Source organism: Aythya ferina (assembly GCF_964211825.1).
Source record: "Aythya ferina genome assembly, chromosome: 16".
Lineage (NCBI taxonomy): Eukaryota > Metazoa > Chordata > Aves > Anseriformes > Anatidae > Aythya > Aythya ferina.
Window position 1 is genome coordinate 1,821,713 of NC_140315.1, and position 21,066 is coordinate 1,842,778.

At 54.1% G+C, this 21,066-nt stretch overlaps 1 protein-coding gene and 1 long non-coding RNA gene across 4 annotated transcripts; one reads left to right on the top strand and one right to left on the bottom strand.

The window, feature by feature from the left end:
* Positions 1–2,873: 2,873 nt before the first annotated feature.
* On the top strand, positions 2,874–18,782 carry TCEA2 (transcription elongation factor A2). 3 transcript variants are annotated; one of them, XM_084538228.1, is made up of 10 exons: positions 2,874–3,026; positions 4,347–4,409; positions 5,071–5,176; positions 6,443–6,533; positions 12,351–12,484; positions 14,029–14,096; positions 14,853–14,996; positions 15,260–15,406; positions 17,777–17,848; positions 18,482–18,782. In XM_084538228.1, the coding sequence occupies exons 1-10, from the start codon at positions 2,958–2,960 to the stop codon at positions 18,488–18,490; spliced, it is 903 nt and encodes a 300-aa protein (XP_084394354.1). In that variant the 5' UTR covers positions 2,874–2,957; the 3' UTR covers positions 18,491–18,782. The 3 variants fall into 3 exon arrangements, with proteins under 3 accessions (XP_084394354.1, XP_084394352.1, XP_084394353.1); XM_084538227.1 differs by having other exon boundaries at positions 2,875–3,026; positions 14,029–14,085; positions 14,842–14,996; XM_084538226.1 differs by lacking the exon at positions 18,482–18,782 and having other exon boundaries at positions 17,777–18,461.
* On the bottom strand, positions 18,503–20,804 carry LOC311445780. The gene is made up of 2 exons (XR_014698618.1): positions 20,517–20,804; positions 18,503–20,085 (listed from the first exon to the last, which is right to left on the bottom strand). It is a non-coding gene; the product is annotated as an uncharacterized lncRNA (long non-coding RNA).
* Between the last annotated feature and the right edge of the window lie 262 nt (positions 20,805–21,066).

Consider the following 21,066-nt stretch of genomic DNA (forward strand, 5'->3'; position numbering starts at 1 on the left):
GATCCCACAGAGCCAGGCACACCTGAAGGAAGGGGTGTTTGGGGTCAGAGCTTCCCTGTGGGGTTTGTAGGGGCAGGGGGGCAAGGCTGGGCCCAGGAGGGGCTCATCTGCACCTCCAAAAATGCACCGGGCTGAGCCTCTGTGGGCTTTAACCAGATGGGGCCACCGTGGTCGGGAGCAAGAGAAAAGGCGATTTTGGGGCAGCTGACCTCCAAATGAGTGACCCGAGCCACCCGAGCCACCCGCCAGGTCCCAAATCTGCTGAGAGCCACTCGGGAAATGCTGTAACCCGGTGGCAAAACCAGGCGAGGTATCGCAGGGTTTGCTTTTTTTTTTTTTCACAGCAAATTCTTCCTCCGGGAGCCTGCAAGCAAGGAACCACACGTGGAGACTCTCCGGGGGCCCCCCAGGCGTGCAGGGGTCAGCTCAAGCCCCCTCCCAGCCTTTTTCCCCCGAGCCGGGCTCCAGCGCCGGGCTCGCCCCTGCTCCGTTTTTAGCGCATTGAAGTCGCTGCTTTCACAAGGGGTAAAGGAAAGTTCACGGCTCCGCTGACAGATCGGCCCGAAGCGGGAATTTCTCTGGGAATTCCTGCAATAGCAGGTTGGCTCCCGCGGAGGTGGAGTTTCCTCTGCATCTACCTCCACCCAGGCTCGGGGAGCGCTCCGGCCACCGGCTCGCGCTCGGGGAGGGCTGGGCTGAGCGACGCCGCGCTGCTTCCCAGCCAAGGTCAGCCAGAAACCCTCCCCGCGCCGCTAACGCCTGTCCTGTTAACCCTTGGGGAGAGAAAAAGAAGAGGGTGGAAGGGTCAAGGCTCGGCTGTGGAGCTGATCCGTGCCCTCAACGCGTGTGTTTTGCTCTCCCACTTGGCGGGCAGTGGACGGGGCCACCCGTGTGTGAGCATTTCGTGCAGTCACATCCCTCCGGGTCCCATTGCCATCGGGAAGCTGTGGAGGCTCGCTGAGGATGGCCACCGTGCTGGGAGGCCGGTGGGAGGCCGGTGTTTGCCGGCGGTGGGCTCCAGCAGGGTGACGGGCTTCTCGCTCCGAGGCGAGAAGCGCCAGGGCGATGGCGCTCGGCGTGACTGAGCGCTCTGGAATCCGAGACACGTCCCGGGCCATATTTGTGGTCGGGAACCATGTTCGCCTCGCAGTGATACAAACCACATTTACAGTGGCAGCAGTGCCTCTCCAACGCTCCGCTGACGCCAAGGACCGGCGTGACCCGACCCCACACAGGGGACAGGCGGCCGCCCGCTCCCAGGGACCTCCAAAAAGGTCCCCTCGCCTCCTCCTCCTCCCGAGCAGAGCTGGGCCTCTCCAAAATGGCATCCCCTCGCTCCCTGGCCAGACCCTGCCAAGGGATGGAGGCTTTCCAGACGCTGCGAAGGCTCCAGACTGTGGGTTGGAGCGTGTCTGCAAACATGGGGCCAAGCCAAGAAGTTTCAAGGTAGCGCCAAGCGTCACGCCAGGGAGAGGGCCCTGAGTAGCTCAGGTTTGGTCCGGGGCCACCGCTGCTGCTTTGTGGATGAAGCTGAACGTTTGTCTCGCACATCTGGGGAGCAGCTCTTGCTCCAGGGGATCCCAGACATTTGTCCAACTCAGCGGGAGCTGCTGTAAAGAGCAGCGTAAGCAGCGGCTTTGGGTACCGAAAAGGCAGATTTGGGGCACAGCCACCCAGCAGTTTTAGCACCAGGCTGTTCAGTGCTCCCTGCCTCGGTGTAATGCCCTAAACTCCGGGACTTGCAGGGCTCAGGGAAGTGGTTGTGTCCCCATCCCTGGAGGTTTTTAAAAGACATTTAGATGTAGAGCTGTAGAGGTTTAGTGGAGGACTGGTTAGTGGCAGGGCAGAGGTTGGGCTGGGTGACCTTGGAGGGCTCTTCCCACCTAGACGATTCTGAGATTTTGTGATTCTGTGATCTGTGACTTTGTGATTTTGTGATTCTGTGGGGCTGAGCTCAGGGATTCCTGGTTCCCAGCAGCTAATCCTGCAGTTTATACCCCCTGGGGAACAAATACCTGCTCCTTCAGCCCATCCCAGCCCGCTGGGGCAGCACCCAGCACCCATTGACCAGCAGCGGGCAGCACCCAGCGCTGCCTGGGGCTCTTTCCTTTCCCCTCGCCCCTTCTCCAAACCCTTTTTCCCGGCTGTGGAGGAGGCCAAGGAACTTCTCCTCCTGCCGGGAGCCTCCTGGGGACAGCGACAACTTTCTGCCAGCCCCAGGAGCCGGCTCCACACCCGGGCGCTGCGCAGCGTGCGAGTGCCACCTACAGGGGGGCTCCGGAGCCCATCCACGGACCCCCCCCGGGGTCGTGTTGTGCCCTGAAGCCCCCAAAATGTCTGCTTTTAACCACGGGGTGGGGGTTACACGGCCCTGAGGGCGTCGGTGTGGTGGTGGAGGGGGTGATGGAGGTGATGGGGGTGATGGAGGTGATGGAGGTGATGGGGGTGATGGGGGTGTAGGAGGTGTAGGACGTAGTGGAACTGTTGCCACAGCCACAAGGGGCTCCTGAGGGCCGGGTTCACACCCGAGCCAGGCCAAGCGGCCGCCACAGCCCCGAGCCAAACGCGCTGGGTCCCCGTTCGCCCGCTCAGCCCTGAAATGGCGGCGGGGGAGACACCGCGAGGCTCCCTCCCCCATGGGGCCTTCCTCAGCCCGCGGAAGCGGGGAGGACTACAACTCCCAGCGCGCCCCGCGCCCACCTCCCTGCTTTGAGAGGGGCATGCTGGGAGCTGTAGTCCTCACGCACACAGCCGCAAGCGGGCGAAGAGGCGGGGCGGCAGCCTCCGGGACTACAAATCCCGGCGTGCCCCGCGCGCCGCCCGCCCGCTCCACACTGCGGTACCGGGGCTGAGGTGGGCAGAGGGGCTCCGCCGCCGCCTCCAGCCTCCCCCCCCCCCCCCCACCTCATCCCCGGTCCCTGTCCCCCCCCCTTCCCGGTCCCGGCCGCTGTGGAGCGATGGGAGGGGAGGAGGAGATCGTGAGGATCGCCCGGCGGCTGGACAAGATGGTGGCCAAGAAGAGCGCGGTGAGTGGCGGCGGCTGGCCCCGAGCCTCGCCTCAGCCTCCCCCCCCTCACACAGCCCGGGGCCTGGGTGGGTTTTGGGGCGGGGGGCGGCTGTCCTGAGGGGCCGGCAGCCGTCCCCGTCCCCGTTGTCTGCCTCAGGGCAGCCCCCCGGCCCCAACGGCCACGCCCCCGCTGGGTTTTGGGGGCCCTCGCTGGGGTGGTGGTGGTGGGGGCACAGACACCCCTCCCCCATTTTATCCCATTACTGTGGGGACGCAGACCCCCCCCCCCATTACCGTTGGGGTGCAGAACCCCCCCCGTTACCCCTTTACCCTGGGGACACAAAGCCCCCTCCACCCTGTTACCCCATTACTGTGGGGGCACAGGACCCCCCTGTTACCCCATAACTGTGGGGGCACAGACCCCCCCCCATTACCCCAGGGGTGCAGATCCCCCCCCAATTACCCCATTACCGTAGGACACAGACCCCACACCAGTACCCTGGGGGTGCAGGACCCCCCCCATTACCCATTACCATAGGGATGCAGACCCCCCCCCCCTTGCTACCCTATTACCATAGGGACTCAGACCCTCCCCTGTTACCCCATTACCGTGGGGGTGCAGGAGACCCCCGTTACCCCATTACCATAGGGGTGGAGCCCCCCCGTTACCCCAATACGGTAGGGGCACAGACCCCCCCCCCCCGTTGCCCCATTACCGTTGGGTTCCCCCTCCCCAAACTGGCTGCAGGGGGTGCCCCCCTCACCCCCATCTCTGCCACCGTGCTGTTTGCTGCCTCCTGCTGGGGTTGGGCTCCCCCGTAGGGGGCTGTGGGATCCCCCCTGCCCCACGTTGCACCCCCAGGTCTCAGCCACCCCCAGATCATCACCCTCAGGAGCAGCCTGTGCTGTCTGCTCCCGTCCACGGCAGGTTTTTGGTGCTGTCACTGGAATAGGAAAGGACGGTTGCCTGGAGAACCCGCTTGTTGCTCTAGTTTTTGTGCGGACCCCCCATTTGCTGCCGTTGGTCTCTGAGTACCGATTTTAGGGACCCACAGGTTGCCCAGTTGGATACGTTCTGCATCTGGGTTCCTGGAGGCAGAGCTGCTGCGAGGCTTCCTCGTGTGGTGAGGCTCCAATTCAGGGTGTATTTTTCAGGTGTTAAAGAAAACAAACTTGTCACATAGAGGTAATGGCCTGATGCTCAGTAGTCTTGAAGACATCTTAAGGAAGGTTTTTCTGGTTTTGCTTTGATTTCACCTTCCTGAAATTATTCTCATCGTGTTAAATTTCTTAATGAAAGGCTGAGGCACTCACTCTCGGTATCTCTTTTCCTCTCCAGGATGGTGCAATGGATTTACTGAAAGAGCTGAAAGGCATGCCCATGACTTTGGACTTGCTGCAGGTGAGTTGCATGGTTAGGGTACAGAGCTGAAGTCTGGACGAGCACAGCATGCTGTTTATGTGGGCTTAATAGATGTCCCCTGGCTCTTTGCCTCTCTCAAAGCATCAAAATAAGCATTAAATCTAGAAATAGTACAGAACCTGCGCTTTGGGCTGGCAGTTAAATAGCTTTGGGCCACAACGTGCTGCCTGAAATTTGTGTGCAGTTGATCGGATTTGTGGATATCTGCTCAAATCCTTCCAGGGATCTCCAAAAGGGAAGACCAGATTAAAGTAACAAACACAAAGGGCAGTCGGGGGAAGTTCTTGAAGTCTTTGTGGTGGTGATGTGATATCCAGGACGCTGGGGAGGCATGAGGAGAATAACAATTCAGAGATTAAGATAGGAATCTGGGATTTTTTCAGTCTAAACTAGAGTGTTACTTCCAGGTGTGTGGAGGAGGTGTCTGTGGGTGATGGCATGCCTCGTTTGGGATCAGTTTTAGCAAGGCAGAGTCAGTCATCTTCTTCTTCCAGAGCTGGAAGGATCTAATCACTCTGGAAGTGCTCAGATGCTGCATATCTCGGTCGTTGCTTTGCCTGTGTTGTGGTTATTTCTGATTCCAGTTAGTAACAAGTAACGAATCTGTTCTGGAATGATTCATGTGAGTGTTCACTTGCAGTCCACCCGCATCGGCATGTCAGTAAACGCACTGAGAAAGCAGAGCACAGATGAAGAAGTGATAGCGCTTGCCAAATCGCTCATCAAGTCTTGGAAAAAACTTCTAGGTAAGGAAATCATCGTGTTCCTGTCACACTCAACTTGCAGAGGCGCTGGGTTTCTCAGGAGAGCTTAGGGATTGATCTGCATAGAACATTCTAGCAAATCAGCCTGTGAAATTGCACTGTCTCTTGAGTTTCAGCTACAACCAGGGATTCCTCGAGATTGAATTCCTGTTGCCAACCCAATGGCTAGCTTTTCCTGGACAGAGCATTGAAAGCTTGGGGCTACTCTTAATGTGTACCTGATCATAGAATAATTAGCAGCATTAATTGTAGAAACAATACCCGTACTCTGCACCCTCCACCCCTGCTTGTGTGCTACGTGGTATTAACACAGCGTGCACTGTCACCGTGTGCATCAGCTTAGGAAGAGAGAAGCTGGAATGCGTTTTGGGTGATGAGTTGGAGAAGGGCCTCAGTTTTACAACTTGCAGACACATTCACGTTGCCTGCGCTCTGCTGAGGAGGCTTTTGTGGTGATTGACACCAGTAAACAGAAGCTTGTAACTCTCTGAGTAATCTTGTGCTGATACAGCACCAAATGTCAAAATTAGCGATAGCGGGCTTACAATTCTTGTCTTCGTGGTTACATTTGTGATAAAAGAGTGAGGCATTGGCAGTCTGGAAGCACAGCCATACGTGTGTCCTGCACACGTATCTTCCAGTCTGTGCCAGTGGCAAGTGCCCCCACGTGAAATTCAGCTGCTCTTCACGCTGACTGCTTGGGCAGCTGCGTGTAACAAAGACACAGGATGGAGTGTTTGGGGCTAAGTGCAATCTTTCTGCACCCAGGGCTCCCCATTTCTATTAGCAGCTTGAGACACGCAAGAAATTGTATTCCCAGAAGGAGCAGCCCTTACTGGCCCTTCAGATGGTGCTGGCTTGAAGCACTGCGTTTAGTGACGCTTTACAGAACTTGATCCAATTTGTGCTCGGCAGCCAGGGGCTCTGAAAGGAACTTTTGTGATGAGGCCTGTCTTGTGAGGAAGCTTATCTCCTAAGGAGGGAAGGTGATTGCTGACTGCTCTCTGGTTTGATGGGGAAAGCTTTTATTTGATTTAGTTTCTACTTAGGGGCAAGTAAAAGGTCTGTCGGAAAGCATGGGAGGCCCTGAAGGCCTTCTCCTGATTCTTTTTGTAGATTAATAATTTACCTTAGGCCAAATCTGTGGTTTTAAGACACTGTTTAGTGCATGCAGGGTTGTGGGATAAAAAAAAAACAGTTCTGAACTCTTCAGGATCTGAGCTTGCTTTCTCTTTCTTTTGAACGTAGATGCTTCTGAGGAGAAAAGTGAGGAGAAAAAGAAAAACCTGTCCTTGCCAACTTCTTCCTCAAAGGACACTGGTAATTCAAAAGACCAAAGGTAAAGCTTCCTTTTAGCCAAAGATGATACTGTTACCTAACCTGAATTTTCTGCTGCCATCTTACGTTAATTTTTAAAAACTTTTAAGTGTCTGAGCTGGGGGGGTTGTGTACTCAAATTCCTGGTCAGAAGCACCAGGAGTCTAGGCTGCTTCAGGGGTGAGCTGCATGGTGTTCGTAATAAACTGAGCTGTAATGCAGAAATAAACATCAGAAAAGATGGTGGCTTTGGTGATTTTTTTGCTTTTATTCATGACTTTTTGTTTTGTTTTATTTTTTCTATTGTTTTGTGTTAATCTTTTTAATTAATAAAACATTTTTTTTGTTGCATGTTTATATTTTTTTTGCCTGTTTCTGACTTTGAGCCCTTCAGAATGAAGATTATTTTTGGCCTTTGCAATGTCGCGTGATGGATGGCATTGACTCATGCATCGCTAGTGTCAAACTTCCATTTCTCTGTCCTCTCCTCAGCGAGTCCCAGCAGAAGTCCTCTTTTCACTCTGGACTGGTGTCCACCCCTCTAGCAGGTCTGCTGCATGCTTGTTCCTTGCCATGCCTTGAGTGTTGCATCCTCTTTCCACCGTCCTGTACGTGCTAAGCTCTTGAGTGGAGGCAGTGGGATCAAAGGGGAGAGGGCAAAACGCGATTTAAACCTTTCCTCTGCACCTCTTCCAGAGGCAAGAGGCTTCCCTCAGCCTCAGATCCCAGGAGGGTGGGTCCTTAGGAGGTTTGGCACTTGAATATTTAGCTAGCTTTATGAGTTTGTCAGAAGATTTCGGGTATTAAGGATTTCCTTTCTGGTTTGCAGACTTCTATGTCCGCAGCCTGTCCCCTGCTGGTCGCTTTCTTGCCACTCTGTGCTTCGATTCTCCTTTGCTTTTTCGCTCACATCTCCCAAGGCTTGTTTTGGTGTGAGCCTTCTCGCCCTTCACAGCTCTGCACGGGGCAGGTGACGGAGAAAACTACTGCTGCTGAGCTATGCAACTTTTTATTTAAATTTAGGTGCATCTTTAGCTATTTCACCTCTGTAAAATGCAAAAAGGGAATCGTGAGGTGTTGCCACGAGAGATTTAATGAAGGAGACTTCACAGCTGGAAGAGCTGAGCCTTGTAATGATGTGGTGCAGCATGGGAGCAGGATAGATCTGTGGGATAACACATCCAGTGGCAGGACTGATGTAAGAGCAGTGGGATGGGATTTCTGAGGTGCTGTTTCCTCTCATCCTGTTGTTTCCTCTCATCCAGGACTCAAAGCTTGGAGGCCACAAAGCAGCCGGTGGTAGCTGAGAAGGGGATGCTCTGTAAGCTAATTAGTCTGAGCTTTGTGATGCAAATACCTTCTCTTTATGATCCTTATATCCCATGAAATTGCAGCCTAGTGCTCCCTTCCCCAGGCTGCAGGCAGGAAAGATTCGTTGTGTGACTAAGGAGAGTGAAAACCGAGTCAGATGCTGGGGTGAGAGCCTCCGAGCTGTCCTTACTGGTAAGAGGAGCAGCTTTCCCTCCAGCCTGAGGCCAGAAGCTGGCGTGGAAGCACTCGTGAGGGGGAAAGGAAAGGGCAAGCATTACAAATCTGGCTGATAGTGCTGGAGCCAGGAAGCTGCCCTGCACTTCAAAGGGAAAGGGAAGCTCCTGATTGAACCTCTGCAGGACTGACCCTGGGGAGCGCGGAGCCGGGAGGGAAGGAAGCGTGGTGCATCCCCTGGGTGCAGTGGCAGCAGCCACATCACGAGCAAAACGAGGGGGGTCTGCGAGGAGGCCTGAAGTAATTTTCCTCAACGGGGTCGTGGCTGTAGGCAGAGAGGCAAAAAACCCCACTCTTTTCTTAGGCAGGCAGCATGGGGGCTGTGGGGTGGAAGCAATGAGCTTCCTGGCTTCTGCTTCTACCCTTCTGCTGTGCCTCGAGGGCGTGCTGCAGTTTTTCCCTTGATGCTTTCCATGGTATTCATCCCTCCAGCATCTTCTGAGTTTGAGAGCATCCCCCTGGTCGTGAAGGATAAACAGCAGCCAAGGGGGTGACTTTAGGACGGATCCAGCAGAAGGGGCTCGTTCTGCTGCTAGGCTGAGCCAGGCTCTCCTCGCAGCCCGAAGCGGTTATCCTCCAGCGCTGCAGAACGAGCTGCTAATCTGCCTTGAAAAAAAAAATACATTAGCAGCAAAGCTTTTTGGCTTTGGGTTGTGAAGGGGAGGCTCTGAGCAGCTGCTCGGGGGATGCTCGCTGCTTCAGCTGAGGCTGCCATCGAGCCACCAGCGAAATCAGTTGGCATCCAGATCCTACAGCCACTGAGTCTGAGAGATTTTGGCTGAGCCTTCCCAATCTGTCAGGGAGTTAAAACTCGGCTAGCTCGTGGCCTGAAATTTCTCTTTGCTTTCTGGAGCACAGATGCAGGAATCCCTCTAGAGCCAGACCTGAAGGCTCCGAACTGGCACCTGTGAGGTTATCTGCTGCATCAGTGCAATCCAAAGCGTGCCCCGTGGGGCTCCAGTAGTTAGACCATTAGCGCAGCCCGTTTTAATGGGCCGTGTCTGATGTCTCCGTGCCTGACAGCAGGAAATTTCCCTTTTCCAATGTTCTCTGAAGATTTTATTAGGCAGTTTTGGATCTGTGGCCTGAATTCGGCTCTTCGGTGAGATTTTCTTCCAGCGCAGCCCTGAGTTCTGTTTGTAGCCCGTGGCTCTCGCTCTGCCACCATTTTGTTCCAGCATTTTTATTTTTATTTTATTATTTTTTTTTGTGTGTGTGTGTGTGATCTTTTGTTATCTGGATAGATTTACAAGCTCCTTCTCTTGTCGAACAGGAACAGTGTGAACCACAAGGATTTCCTGAAATAAGTCTTCTTAGGTGCGTTTGAGGTCTATTTCCCAACGATGCTAATAATAAACCAACTTCTGAAACTTAATAAATAACTTTCAGTACAGCTGTTGGAATGTCTCAGGAGTCTTTCATCTAATTCATGAGTGATCAGTTGTCATCTCGGGGCACGTAGGGGCACGGAGGCAAATTCCTTTACTCATCAGCTAACAGAAGTGGAATAACCACACAACTGCTTTAGCTTTTTTTCTTTTTCCTCCTCCAGGGAATAACCACTTAATATTTAAATCAACATGGAATCGATTTAAGTCAATTTTAAGAGATGTCAATTTTAAGAGAGATCAATTTTAGGGATATTTAAGTCAACAGCAGTTGCAGATGGAACGTTCCTGAAAGTCAGGTGTGGAAATAGTGGTTTAAAAACCTGACTTTAAGCGTTGAAAGTTAGTGTCCTGGCTTTATTTTCCTGCATGTCAGAGTGCTGGCTGGGTAGTGCTGCTTTTTTTAAACATTCATTGACCTTCACCCCATATTACTTCTGACACTTCCAAGAGTTGACACCGGTATTTTACTCCGGGAAACCTTCGTGGCTCTGCCTGGAGAATGGGACAAACGTAAAGCTGGAAGAGCTCTCAGGGAAGTTTCTTCACCCCTTCCTAGGACAACACGCTCTCTGCCCAAGCTGCTCCCAAATGGTCTTTTTCTAAGCTGTTTTATTGCCAGTCCCAAAAAACCATCAGGGTAAGGTGTTTCCAGAGTTGCCTTTGGCAGTCTCTTCTAATTCATAACTCACCTTTACAGTTTGAAACTTCCTCTTGATCAAAACCTGTCTTGCTGAAGACCTTTGCTGCTTGTTAACTTTTTACGGATGCAGAGGGTTTTCCCTGCACTCCTCCTTTGTAACAAGCCTTCAACTATTTCAGCACTTGTCTCCTCCGAGTCTTCCCTGCTGTAAACCACTCCAATCCTTTCAGCGCCTCCTTTTGTTGTAGGTGTTTTCTAGGCTTTTTGCCTTTGCCCTCGGGAAGTTTCATTTTTCCCAACTCTTTTGTAGGAGATCAGCCAGCGTTTTCGGATGACTCTTCCTGATTTGGGTGGGATTTGCTGCGTTCACCCCATGTGCACCACCACCAGCCCTGAGCTGTGCATAATTCCCTAGGCACAAACATCCCTGGCAGCAATTTGTCTGATCCAGACGAGATCAGCATCTAATTGATTACTTGCAGGCTAAGTTTACTTTCTTGTAATGCGCGTGATGTAAATCCTACTGAATGTTTTTAGCTGTTTGGACACCTGAGTAAATCTGTGTAACAGCCTCACGCAGGGCTGGCCAGTAAAACTGGATGGCAACAAGTCTTCAGGTGCTGGGTTACCCTCCCTTGGAGCCTTTCTATTTCATCTGAGCAAGAAATTAATCCTCTAGCTGTGGTCTGACCCGAGCAATTTGCTGAAGGTGCTCTGCTGAACGCTTCTGCAAAGAGCCCGACGAGGTTTGGAGCTGTGAAAATCCAGCAGTGCTAACGATGATCTGAGGGCTTTGAGGCACCCCGAGCCAGCCTGGATTTGAGCTTGGCAGCAGCAGGAGCTCCGGGGCTGTCCCTGAGCTTGTCTGGCTCACTTTGTCCACCTGCACATTCAGAAGGCTTCCAGCTTAGCACTGCTGTGCTGCGGGCTAGCTGATCCCTTCTGGGACTTCCCCACTGGAAGTCTCTGCTCACGAGAGATTTATTTTTGATGGCAAAGAGCTGGAGGCAGTGCCCCAGCTTCACAGCAGCTCTACAGCCACTTGTGTCCTAAGGAGATGTTGCCCCTGTGGCATGGGTGAGAGAAATATCAGGGCTTCTTTCTTCTTCCCCCTGTTTGTCTCTTGCTGCGCTGATGTTACCCAGACGTTGGCAATAAATAACCTGCATTTTATGGCCCAAACACCAAAGTCAGAGCAATCTCAGCTGAAAAATTGGCTGTTCGACTGCCTTGATTTAGGGCTGGGGGGGGAGGAAAGCTCTATAAAATCATCTGGGAATCATAACAGCCCAGATTTTTTTTTTTTTTTTATCTGCAGCAGTTGCAGGGCTGACTAACCCGACGTGCAGATGTTAGGCTTTTACGGGCAGGATGTTTCAGCACCGTGGGTATTCACCAGGCTGAGCTGCGGGGTGAAATTACCCCTCTGGCATCCCGAGCTGGGCCCGTGCCTCATCAACCTGCTGCATCAGGCGGTGGCTCTGTGCCCTCTGTCTCTCCTGGCAGGTGACCCGAGCGATGTGGTCACAGCAGGCGATGTTTGCGTTCCCCTGCCTGTGCCTACGAGTGCTTGCAGGCAGAAAATGAAGTTCTTTTTTTGCAAGGAAAAAAGCCATTGGCTTCGTTTCCCTTTGCACAGAAGCCCCTTGTGCTGGGGAGGCTTCTCTGATTTCTGCACGCTGCCCTTCTCGGTGGTTAGAGAGCACCAAGGGGGGTTTGTTCTCCTCTTCCTGCTGCTGACATCAACAGTGAAGGGTGTGAGACGAGGAACCAATTCTGGCACCTGCTGAGACAAACCTTAGGGTGGCTTCTGCTTGCTTTCTGCTGGAAGCATTTAAGGATGGGGTCCTGCAAAGTAAGAGAGGAATCCAGCACCGTGAGCTGGGTGCTGCAGTCCGACAGTGTGCAATGCTCTCAGGAGTCCTGAGCACGTTTGATTGATTTCCTGATGGCGTTCGATGGCTTCTTAACGTTTTCCCTTGATGCCCAGTGCTCTGGCAGATGTGCTCGCTGTTCAGTAACAGGAATTGGTTCGCAGGCCTGCTTCGTGGATTAAAGCTCCAGTTGCAGCCAGCAGATCCCACAGGAGAGCTGGAATCTGCTTCGATGGCACCGCCTTGCTGGTTTGGGGCACGCACCTGCACTGTTTTCCTCTGGTTTTGGGTTGTAATTAACAGGATGCTTGGCCACGTGCCTGCTGATCCCTCCTCTGCCCTCGGCGACCCGAGCTGAGGCGTTCTGACCGCTGAAGTTTCTCTTTTAGCTCCAACAAAAGGCAGGAGCCTCCGAAGACCCCGACCACTCCCAAAATCACCACCTTCCCTCCGGCGCCCGTCACCTGCGATGCTGTCCGCAACAAATGCAGGGAGATGCTGACAACGGCTCTACAGGCTGACGGTGAGTGCTGGGGGAAACCCCACGTTGCCTCAAATATTCGAAATATTCAAAATATTTAAAATATTTAAAATGTTTCACAGCTCCTGGTGCGTTCTGCCAGAATCCTCTGCACTTAGGGTCAGTGCCAAGTTCGGCACCTCTTAGCTAGGCTCTTCTGGAGCTGCCTTGTGGAAGGATTATTGCTATCAGCTCGGTTTAGCCCCCCTCATCACCCTTTTGTCAGGCTGGCTGGCACCTCTAGATACCTGGATATGGACCTGGTAATTAATTAGCACGGTAATTAAGAACACGGGGTCACGTTTGGTCTTCTGTTCCGCAGCCTGGGCGGGTCTGGCCGGCAGTTTGGTCTCCAGGTGTGCAGGTATTTGCTTCCCTTTCCAGGTCTCAGTCTTGCCTGGTTGCTGTAGAGCGAAGCTGGCATCTCTGCTCACCCCAGGGGCACAGAGCGAAGCCGTAACTCGCTGTGTGGGATTTGTCGGTAACGGTGCTCGTGCCAGCCCCCTCCTGCACTCAGATCCCCCCTGCCCACGCAGGCTGGAGCTGCTTAAACACCGGGGTCCTCTGCGGATCTGGGTTCTGCTTGCACTCGTGCTGTGCCACCTAAAACAGAGGCAGCTGCAGGTGCTCAGCGTCTCCGGCAGGCTGATTTTGAGCGCCTTGAGCCGAACGCGTGCTTGAGTCCAAGTTGCAGGTCCTCTTGGAAAAGGGGGATCTGCCCAAGCACTGCAGAGTTTAATTTGAAGCCAAGGAACGGAGGCAGCAGATGGAGAAGGTCACAGAGTCGTTCTTTCTAGCCTTGCTCTGTCTGTGTGTGTGTGTGTGCTGCATTAAGTGCTCTGTGCAACTCCTAGAAAAACCCTTTCCGTAGGAAGCCTGGGAATTAGTCCCCTCAAATCAGCTGCTGAGCTCAGCCCGGTTCTGCGCCGCTTTCCTCTGCTTTGTGGTGGTGGTTGCCATACCCAGTGTCCCAGCTCAGAACAGGTTTTTGCACTCTGCTGCTGTTTAATTGGCAAGAAGCAGCACGGGAAAGAAAAAGGCAGGTGGAACCCTGAGCTGAGAGCAAAAACCAAGGCTTGGTTTCGATGCTGCCTGTCCTCAGGCTCTGTCAGATCTGGTCTGAGCGGAGCCACTTCTGGTTGACACCAATATCTGGTGAGAATCAATTCCTTCCTGGTTGATTGCAACTGTGGCAAAAACACATTGGATATGGGGAAAAAACACGTGGGATATGGGAAAAAAACACATTGGATATGGGAAAAAAACACATGGGATATGGGAAAACTTCTGCGGGGCAGGTTCTCGTTAGCTTTGCGGAGTCCTGGTGGAGAGGCGGAGGGCACAAACTGGCTGGATTTGCTTGTTCTCATCCCTGCTCTTTTCAAAAGGGTCAGAGGGTGCCTAGAGCCAAGGCCGCGGTGCCTTTTGATGGAAAGAGCACGTAAATCAGAACAGCAAGCTATCTGGCTTTGTATCTCCCAAACACTGAGCCCAGGGACCCCGTGCCTGGTTGGAAAGCGCTGAGCTTCTGTTTTCTTGCCTTCCAGACGACTACGTTGCCATCGGCGCTGACTGCGAGCACATAGCAGCCCAGATTGAAGAATATATCCTTGCTGTGCTGGGCTTCCTCGAGGGCCTGCGTGTCTCCAGGCCGTGAATTTAAGGAGCTGAGAGGAGAATCGGGGCGCTCTGGCTTTGTGGAAAGGTTCTGACACAGCTCTGCTTGTCGGGGCTGTCAGCTTCCAGCTCGGCTGTGTCCTGGGGCACTCAGGAGCCAGCAGCAGTGCTGGGAGCTCAGGGCAGAGCCCTTGCTGGTGTGATTGGCACAGAGATTTCCTTCCTGTTCACACCATCGTGGGCTTGCATGGCCCAAGTTCTCCTTCCTGTCAAAACGCAATTTCCTGCTCCCAGCTCTGCTTCCAAAGGCTTAGCATCTGTCCTGCGCCTCGCTCTTGAGAGCAGTGTGCTCACAGGGGGTAAAATAAGCAGGGAAGACGGAGCAGCAAGTGTAGAGTTGGGTGTTGATGGGGATAATTGTGGAGCTTGCCTTGGCGTGGTGGCTGTGGGGTGCAGCTGGGCTCTCTCTGGAGCATTTTGTGCCTGCCTCGCTGCGGGGGAGAGCAGGTTGAAGAACCAGAGCGTGACTAAAAATACAGATTGTTTCTAGCACAGTGCCAAAGCCCCTGGTCTCCGGGATCACCTAAGGCTGTTCTCAAACACAGTGTGAATTTCCCAGAGCGGAGCCTGCCTTTTGCTTCCAGCACCGTGGTCTGTGTCCTGGCAGCAGTAACGCTCCCTGTAGGTGTAGGATGTGCTTGGAGGCTTCGGGGTTGGCTGGAATTTCCTTGACTGCCGCGTACGCATATACCAGGACATCAAGAACACTGACATGAAGTACAAAAACCGCGTGAGGAGCCGCATCTCCAATCTGAAGGACTCCAAAAATCCCGAGCTGAAAAAGAACGTGCTGTGCGGGGCCATTACCCCCGAGCAGATTGCGGTGATGACCTCGGAGGTGAGGAAACCCGAGCGGGGTTGGTTTCGGGGTTGCCCCAGTGCATGGGGAGGAAGCTAGCCGTGGGGATTGCAGTGTGGAGAGTCTGTTGGGATGTCAGCTCATCACAGGGGTCTACACACGGGCCAGTAACCAAAACAGAAAGGCTTTCTGGCTTAACAGCCATCTGTTGGGCCCTTCTGTCCCCTTGGTTCCTTCCCCTGCGGCGGGTGTGGCGGTAAAACTGGGCAGATGTGATTTTATTGCTTTTTTTTTTTGGAAAGGAAATGGCCAGTAACGAGCTGAAAGAGATCAGGAAAGCCATGACGAAAGAAGCGATCCGGGAGCATCAGATGGCCAAGACAGGAGGGACGCAGACCGACCTCTTCACCTGTGGGAAGTGCAAGAAGAAGAACTGCACCTACACCCAGGTGAGTCCTCCTGCTCCTCCAGCCTCCCCAGCACACGATCTGTCACGGTCCTGAGCTCGTACAGCTCCTGGACAGGCCCCGCAGCGTGGCAGAAATTTTGCTGTTGGTGGAGAGAAGCTTTTTGCATGCTTGGGGCCCTCTAAAACACAGCGCTGATGCTTCTGCATACACCTTTCGTTGGAGCTTGTGTGAGTTTCTTGGTTCGTTTGTACAAAAGCTGTTTTGCATCTGGAAGAGCAGGGATTTGTGCAGAAGATTTCAAGAGCATGTGCTGCTTGCTGAGCAGCCTGGGAGAGCTGAAAGCAGGTGCTGGGGGTGTGACGGTTCAGAGGAGGAAGGAGTGGGTAGCGCAGAGGAGAGAGGCTGCAGAAACCGAGGCAGGCACGGCGACGGTATTAAAAGCGCAAATCAGGAACGTAGCTAAGCTGCAGCTGGACAGATCCCAACTCCTTTAAACTAAAACACGAAGCAGGTGAAATATCAATAAGGAATAAATGCAGTGGTGTGAGCAGGCAGCGGCAGTTCCTTCCCCTCGATGGACAGCTGCTGGAAGCCTCGTGCGTTGCCGGCGCGTTTTAGTTCCCGTGTTGGTGCCAGGCATCTGGAGATAGATGTGCCTCTGCTGTGAGTCAGTGCTGCAGAATGTGCAGATACCCAAAAATGCGCCAGCGACCACGCAATTGCTACTGCCTTTGCCGAGTGGGCGCGCCCGAAACGCGCGTGCAAGCCCCTTGACGTGCTTGGATGCGATGTGCAAACACAGAGGAGAGCCAGGGTGCGCCCCGGGCTCGGCAGCAGTCCTGCAGCCCGCAGCCTGCCCCAGGAATTCCCTGCCTGAGCTCTGCTGCTCCCCTCAGCAGCTCGTGGGCCCTGAGCTCTGCTTGTCGTGGGCTGGAGTCCGACTGCTCGGAGCTGGGGCAGGTCACAGCAGCATCTTCTCAGCAGAAATATCAGAAAAAAAAGAAAACAAAAAGCCTTTTTTTTATTATTAGTTTTTCCAGAGAAGAAACAATCGCTGGTACTGACATGTTCTACATTTCAAGTAGGTGAACTGGCATTTGTGAAAGCAGCCAGAGCCCGGCAGTAACATCGGGTGGGAATTACAGAATTTAGGCATCCAGCGTGCTTGCAAAACATGTTTAGTTTGCATCATGCAAATGCTATGGCTCTTGCACGCTGGGTAATTACACATGTAGATCACCATAATTACCCTCGGCATAGCTCTGCTGTCTGATTCGCGCAGGGAGTGCCAGGATTTTGAGCGCAGACCTGGTGTCTTGTGGTACTCAAATGCCATGAAAATCGGGTTTTTAGCAAACCATGTGTTTCTGGCGCGAGCCAGCCAGAGGCAGCCGCCACATCTGGGTTAAATATCAGAGTTCCTTAATGGCTCAAACACAAACCAGACGAGAAATGTGCAGAACCTGGTAACCCGGAGTCTGTTTCTGGGAGGCCAGGACCTGGGACTGGGTCTGTAAACGGGAGGAATGGCTTTGAGTGCTTTTTTATGTGTTCCCGTGGAGCGAGTGCTTGACGGGCCGAGGGCTTTGCGGCCTCCCAGCCAGCTGCATCCATCCCTGCGTGGGGCTGTGGGTACTGCCAGAGCCACCCAGAAAAAATGGGCAGCACAGGGCTGAGCAGGGAAGCTGCTGCCCCAAACGAGTCGCTCAGACAGCGAGGGGTCTTTAGGCAAGAATCTCCTCAAGCAGCTGCTGCTGAACGCCGGTGGGATCGTTTTTTTTGCTGCTGCCTCGGTCAAAACCACAAAGAAAAAGTGGCTGTGAGGGGAGATCAGAGCCTGAGCTGCTCCGTTGTGTGATTCTTTGGGGAGATGCAGGGCTCCGGCAGCAGTGCAAATCCTTGAGGATGCTCCAGGCCAGGGGAGCAGTTTGTGTGCTGTAGGTGTGTGTGCTGGTGCCCTTTGTGGGTGTGTTTTGTGCCTGGTGGGGCAGCTCTCTGGTTCCTACCCGTGGCCTTTCAGCACCAGACGTTGAAACTGCTCTGCTCTGTGCCCGCTGTTCCCTGGGCACGCTGGCAGGCGGCTGTGGCTGACGCTGGCTTAATGGGTCATGATTTATCCGTGCGTTTCCACTGGAACGGGGAGCTCGGCTTAGCTGCAGGATTGGGAATCCTCCGAGGGGTCGGAGAGCGTGTGTGTGCATGTGGAAACTTGTGTGTAAAACAATAACCAGATCCGTTCCGCAGGGGGGCTCCCTGTGCTCTCCCAGGCCTCGGAGTCTCGATGCTTTCTGCCGGCGCGACCAGATGGCCGGCAGAAACCCTCGGTGGCCGTCGAGGAGCTGCTCTGTGAGCCCCGCGCCGAGGCCGCCGGCGGTGCTCAGCTCTCCTTTCCCTCGTGTCCTCCCCCAGGTGCAGACCCGCAGCTCCGACGAGCCCATGACCACCTTCGTCGTGTGCAACGAGTGTGGGAATCGCTGGAAGGTAGCACACCAAGGATATTACTGGCACTGAGGGGTGTGATAGGGTAGCCGTACCCGCGATGCTGCAGATGCTTAGCTGCTGTCCTCAGAGGTGCTTGCCAAACGCTGCCTGGCTCTAGCGAGCGATCTTTCCTCCCAGCACAGAGGCAAGAACTCCTGGGTTCATCCCATCTCTGCCGACCAGCTGGGGCCATGTCTCACGTCCACCTTCCCCATCTCCTTCCTCACATCCCCGCTGCTGCCACGACCAACTCCACAGCGCTTTTCTCGCTCCCTCCGCCACCCAAGAGATGGCGGTGATGACATCGTGTGGGATTTTTTTTTTTAAAAAAAAAAAAAAAGCTCTTTTATACCGTGTGCAGAGCTTGGATGTGAGCAGAAATCTCCCCGTTGACGGTGAGCAGAATTGGCACGGCTACAAAGTGCCAGAGCCGCAGCTGAGAGATTCCAAGGGGAGCTCTGTTCAGCCCCTGCTGCAGGGGGCTGAGCGCCGCCTCCGCGCAGCCCCCGAGCCCTTGCCAGCTTCCGAAACAAGAACCATCATCCGGATCCCCATCTTCTAGGCAGCATGACCTGCACCTCCCCTTGGTAGTGAAGGCTTTCTAATCAGGGTTTAAACTCCCTTCTCTTGCAGTTCTGCTGATATGTGCCATGGCCCGCGAGCGGCAGCCAAACGAGAGCGCAACCTCCATCCGCCAGCTCCCACGGCAATTGTGTTTTGTGTCCCGAGTGAGTTTGCATTGTCACGCGCTGCGAGCAGCCGCGGGGAGGCCTGCCCGCCTCTCTGCTCGGGCCGTGCTGGAAAAAAGCCGCTCTTGTGGGCTGACGGCGTGGCGGGAGCAGCTCACTAAACACACTTAGCTGTTATTTTCTCATCTTTAAGCGAGTCCGGTCACGTTTTCTTCAAAAACTAATATTAAACGTTTGTCAGTTTCTGACTTTTTTTATTTCAACCGTCTGGGTGCAGCGCTTTGCCTTCGCGCCTGGAAGCGTGGCGGGGAGGCGGTGGCCGGAGGGCCGGGAGCTGCTCGTGGCTCGGAGCACCAGAAAGCAAGAAGCTGCTCCTGGGTGCGCCCTCGGTGCTTCCAGTCAGCCCATAAAACCATCGGGCCAGCTCCTGGGGCACTGGGGGGCAGTGCTGGCCTTCCTCACCCGGCTGAGGTGATGGAACAGAGCTTTTGGGGCAGCGAGGAGCTCTGCTGGGTATCGGTGGCATCCAGGTGATGCAGACCTTGTGATCTCACCCCTTTCGACGCCCACACCATGGGATTGCTGCACAGAGGTCGGGAACATCGCTCTCCACAGCGCAGCAGCCTGAAAGCACGGACAGCAGCCGCCAAAAAAAAACCACGTTGGAAGTTTAGAGGAGCAGGGAAGGGAGGAAGGTGTGCTCAGCCCACCAAAAGTTTGCGTTTCCTAGAGCTCCATCCCTCCGTGGAAGGGAGATCTCGTAGCCAAGAGCTCTGTGGTGACCTTGCGGGGACCTGCGGGATGGGGCTGTTGGTGGGGGGCAACCACAACCTGCTGGGGAAACTCTCCCCTCACAATAGCTTTTGGTCTGAGGCTTAATTCCTCTTCCCTTCTCTTCTTTCCTCGCTTTTGGCCGGGGTGGTGCGGCGCTAAGGGGACCCCCACGAAGCTCTCTGAGCGCTGCGCAGCTCTCCCCTGCACTTCAGCAGCACAGGAGCGTTTGCAGCAACATCTCACAGCCTCGCTGCCCCGTTCCGGAGTGAAAAACAAGAATTTCCACGGGCTTTTCAGCATGCCAGACAGCAGACATTCACCAGAGACCTTGGAGATGCTTCGAGGGGAGTAAGCAGCCACATGAAAGCCACGGAAAACGTGCTCGCAGGCCCTTTGAGGGCTGTGTTCCTCTGGAGGCAGCGATCCCGACAGGATCCTTCGCTCAGGGCTTTCACTTCGCGGGGTGCAGCCAAGTCTCCCAAGAAGGAAAAAGATTCAAAGATGCTGACAACTTGTTAAGCCTCACGAGTCTTGCGGCGGATGGGATTATTCGAGCCAGGCTTGTGAGGGAACAGTGTCCTCACAGTAATTCTTTTTTTTTTAAAAAAAAAACCTTCAGGATCTAAACCCAAAGCTGGCCAAGGCGCTCTGGCTCGTGCGCTGTGAACGGGAGCCAGCTCGTTACCAGTTGCTGTTGCTTTTCTTCTCGTCTCACTGTACGGGGGATGTTGAGCTCGGGTGCAGTTTGCTGACAGCCCCCAGTTGCAAAAGGAGCTGCAAAAACAGGAGGGGATCCTCAAAAGCTGGGGGCTGTTCCCCCATGGCGGTCCGAGAGGGGGAAGCTGTTGGGTAGGGAGGTGTCTCAGCGGGAGAGGGTCCCCTAAAAGAAGCAGGAGTAGGAGCTGGGGAGGAATTGGGGTCTGTTGGGGTGAGCGGAGAGGGTCCGCCCCGCTGCCATGCCTTTAAAACAGCTTCAGGGCTGCTCAGCATCCAAACCTTGCACCAAACTGATTTTGGGGATGTTCTGCAAGCAAGGCAACGAGGCAAACCCAGACTCAGAGGTAAAATCTCTCCGGTTTGGGGTCCGAGCTCTGCCCTGCTGTGCTCCCTTGGCTGAGCCCCTCATCGCTCCCGAGCACGAGCAGGGAAAGCCCCGGGCAGCGAGGCTGCTGCTTTGCTGCTCTCCTACCCACCACAAACCTTACCTTGGGTTTTATATGGCTGCTGGGAGCAGGAGGGGAGCTGCCACCCCGCTGGGGCTCGCACGTCGGTAAGAAACAAGCACCAAAACCCCCGACATTCCTGAGCCAACCGCCCGCCTCTGGGCTCTCTCAAAAAAACTCCCTTTTGCTTCAGCTGCGTTTCCAGCTTGGCAAACAGCACCGCGTTCACCGAGCTGAATTTCCACCCAGTCACACCACTAGGAAGGAAGGAAACAGAACCAAAAAAAAAAAAAAAATAAAAAATAAAAAAAAAAAGCTGGGAATTTTTTTTGTTTGCTTAAAAAATACCTTCAATAAAAAGAACCAGGGCTTTTTTTTTTTCTTTTCTTTTTTTCTTTTTCTTTTTTTTGAAAAGGGAGGGGATGAACGTGGAGCCCTGGGGTGCTGGATGGGGCTGGCAGAGGGGGCAGCTCCGGGACACCCCCTCCCCGCTCTCCGAGTGCATCTTTGGGGCCAAATCCCTACCGCTGGGATCCTTCTGGAGGCTGAGCCCCTCGGAGCAGCTCTCCCCCAGCAGGACGTGGGATTTTGT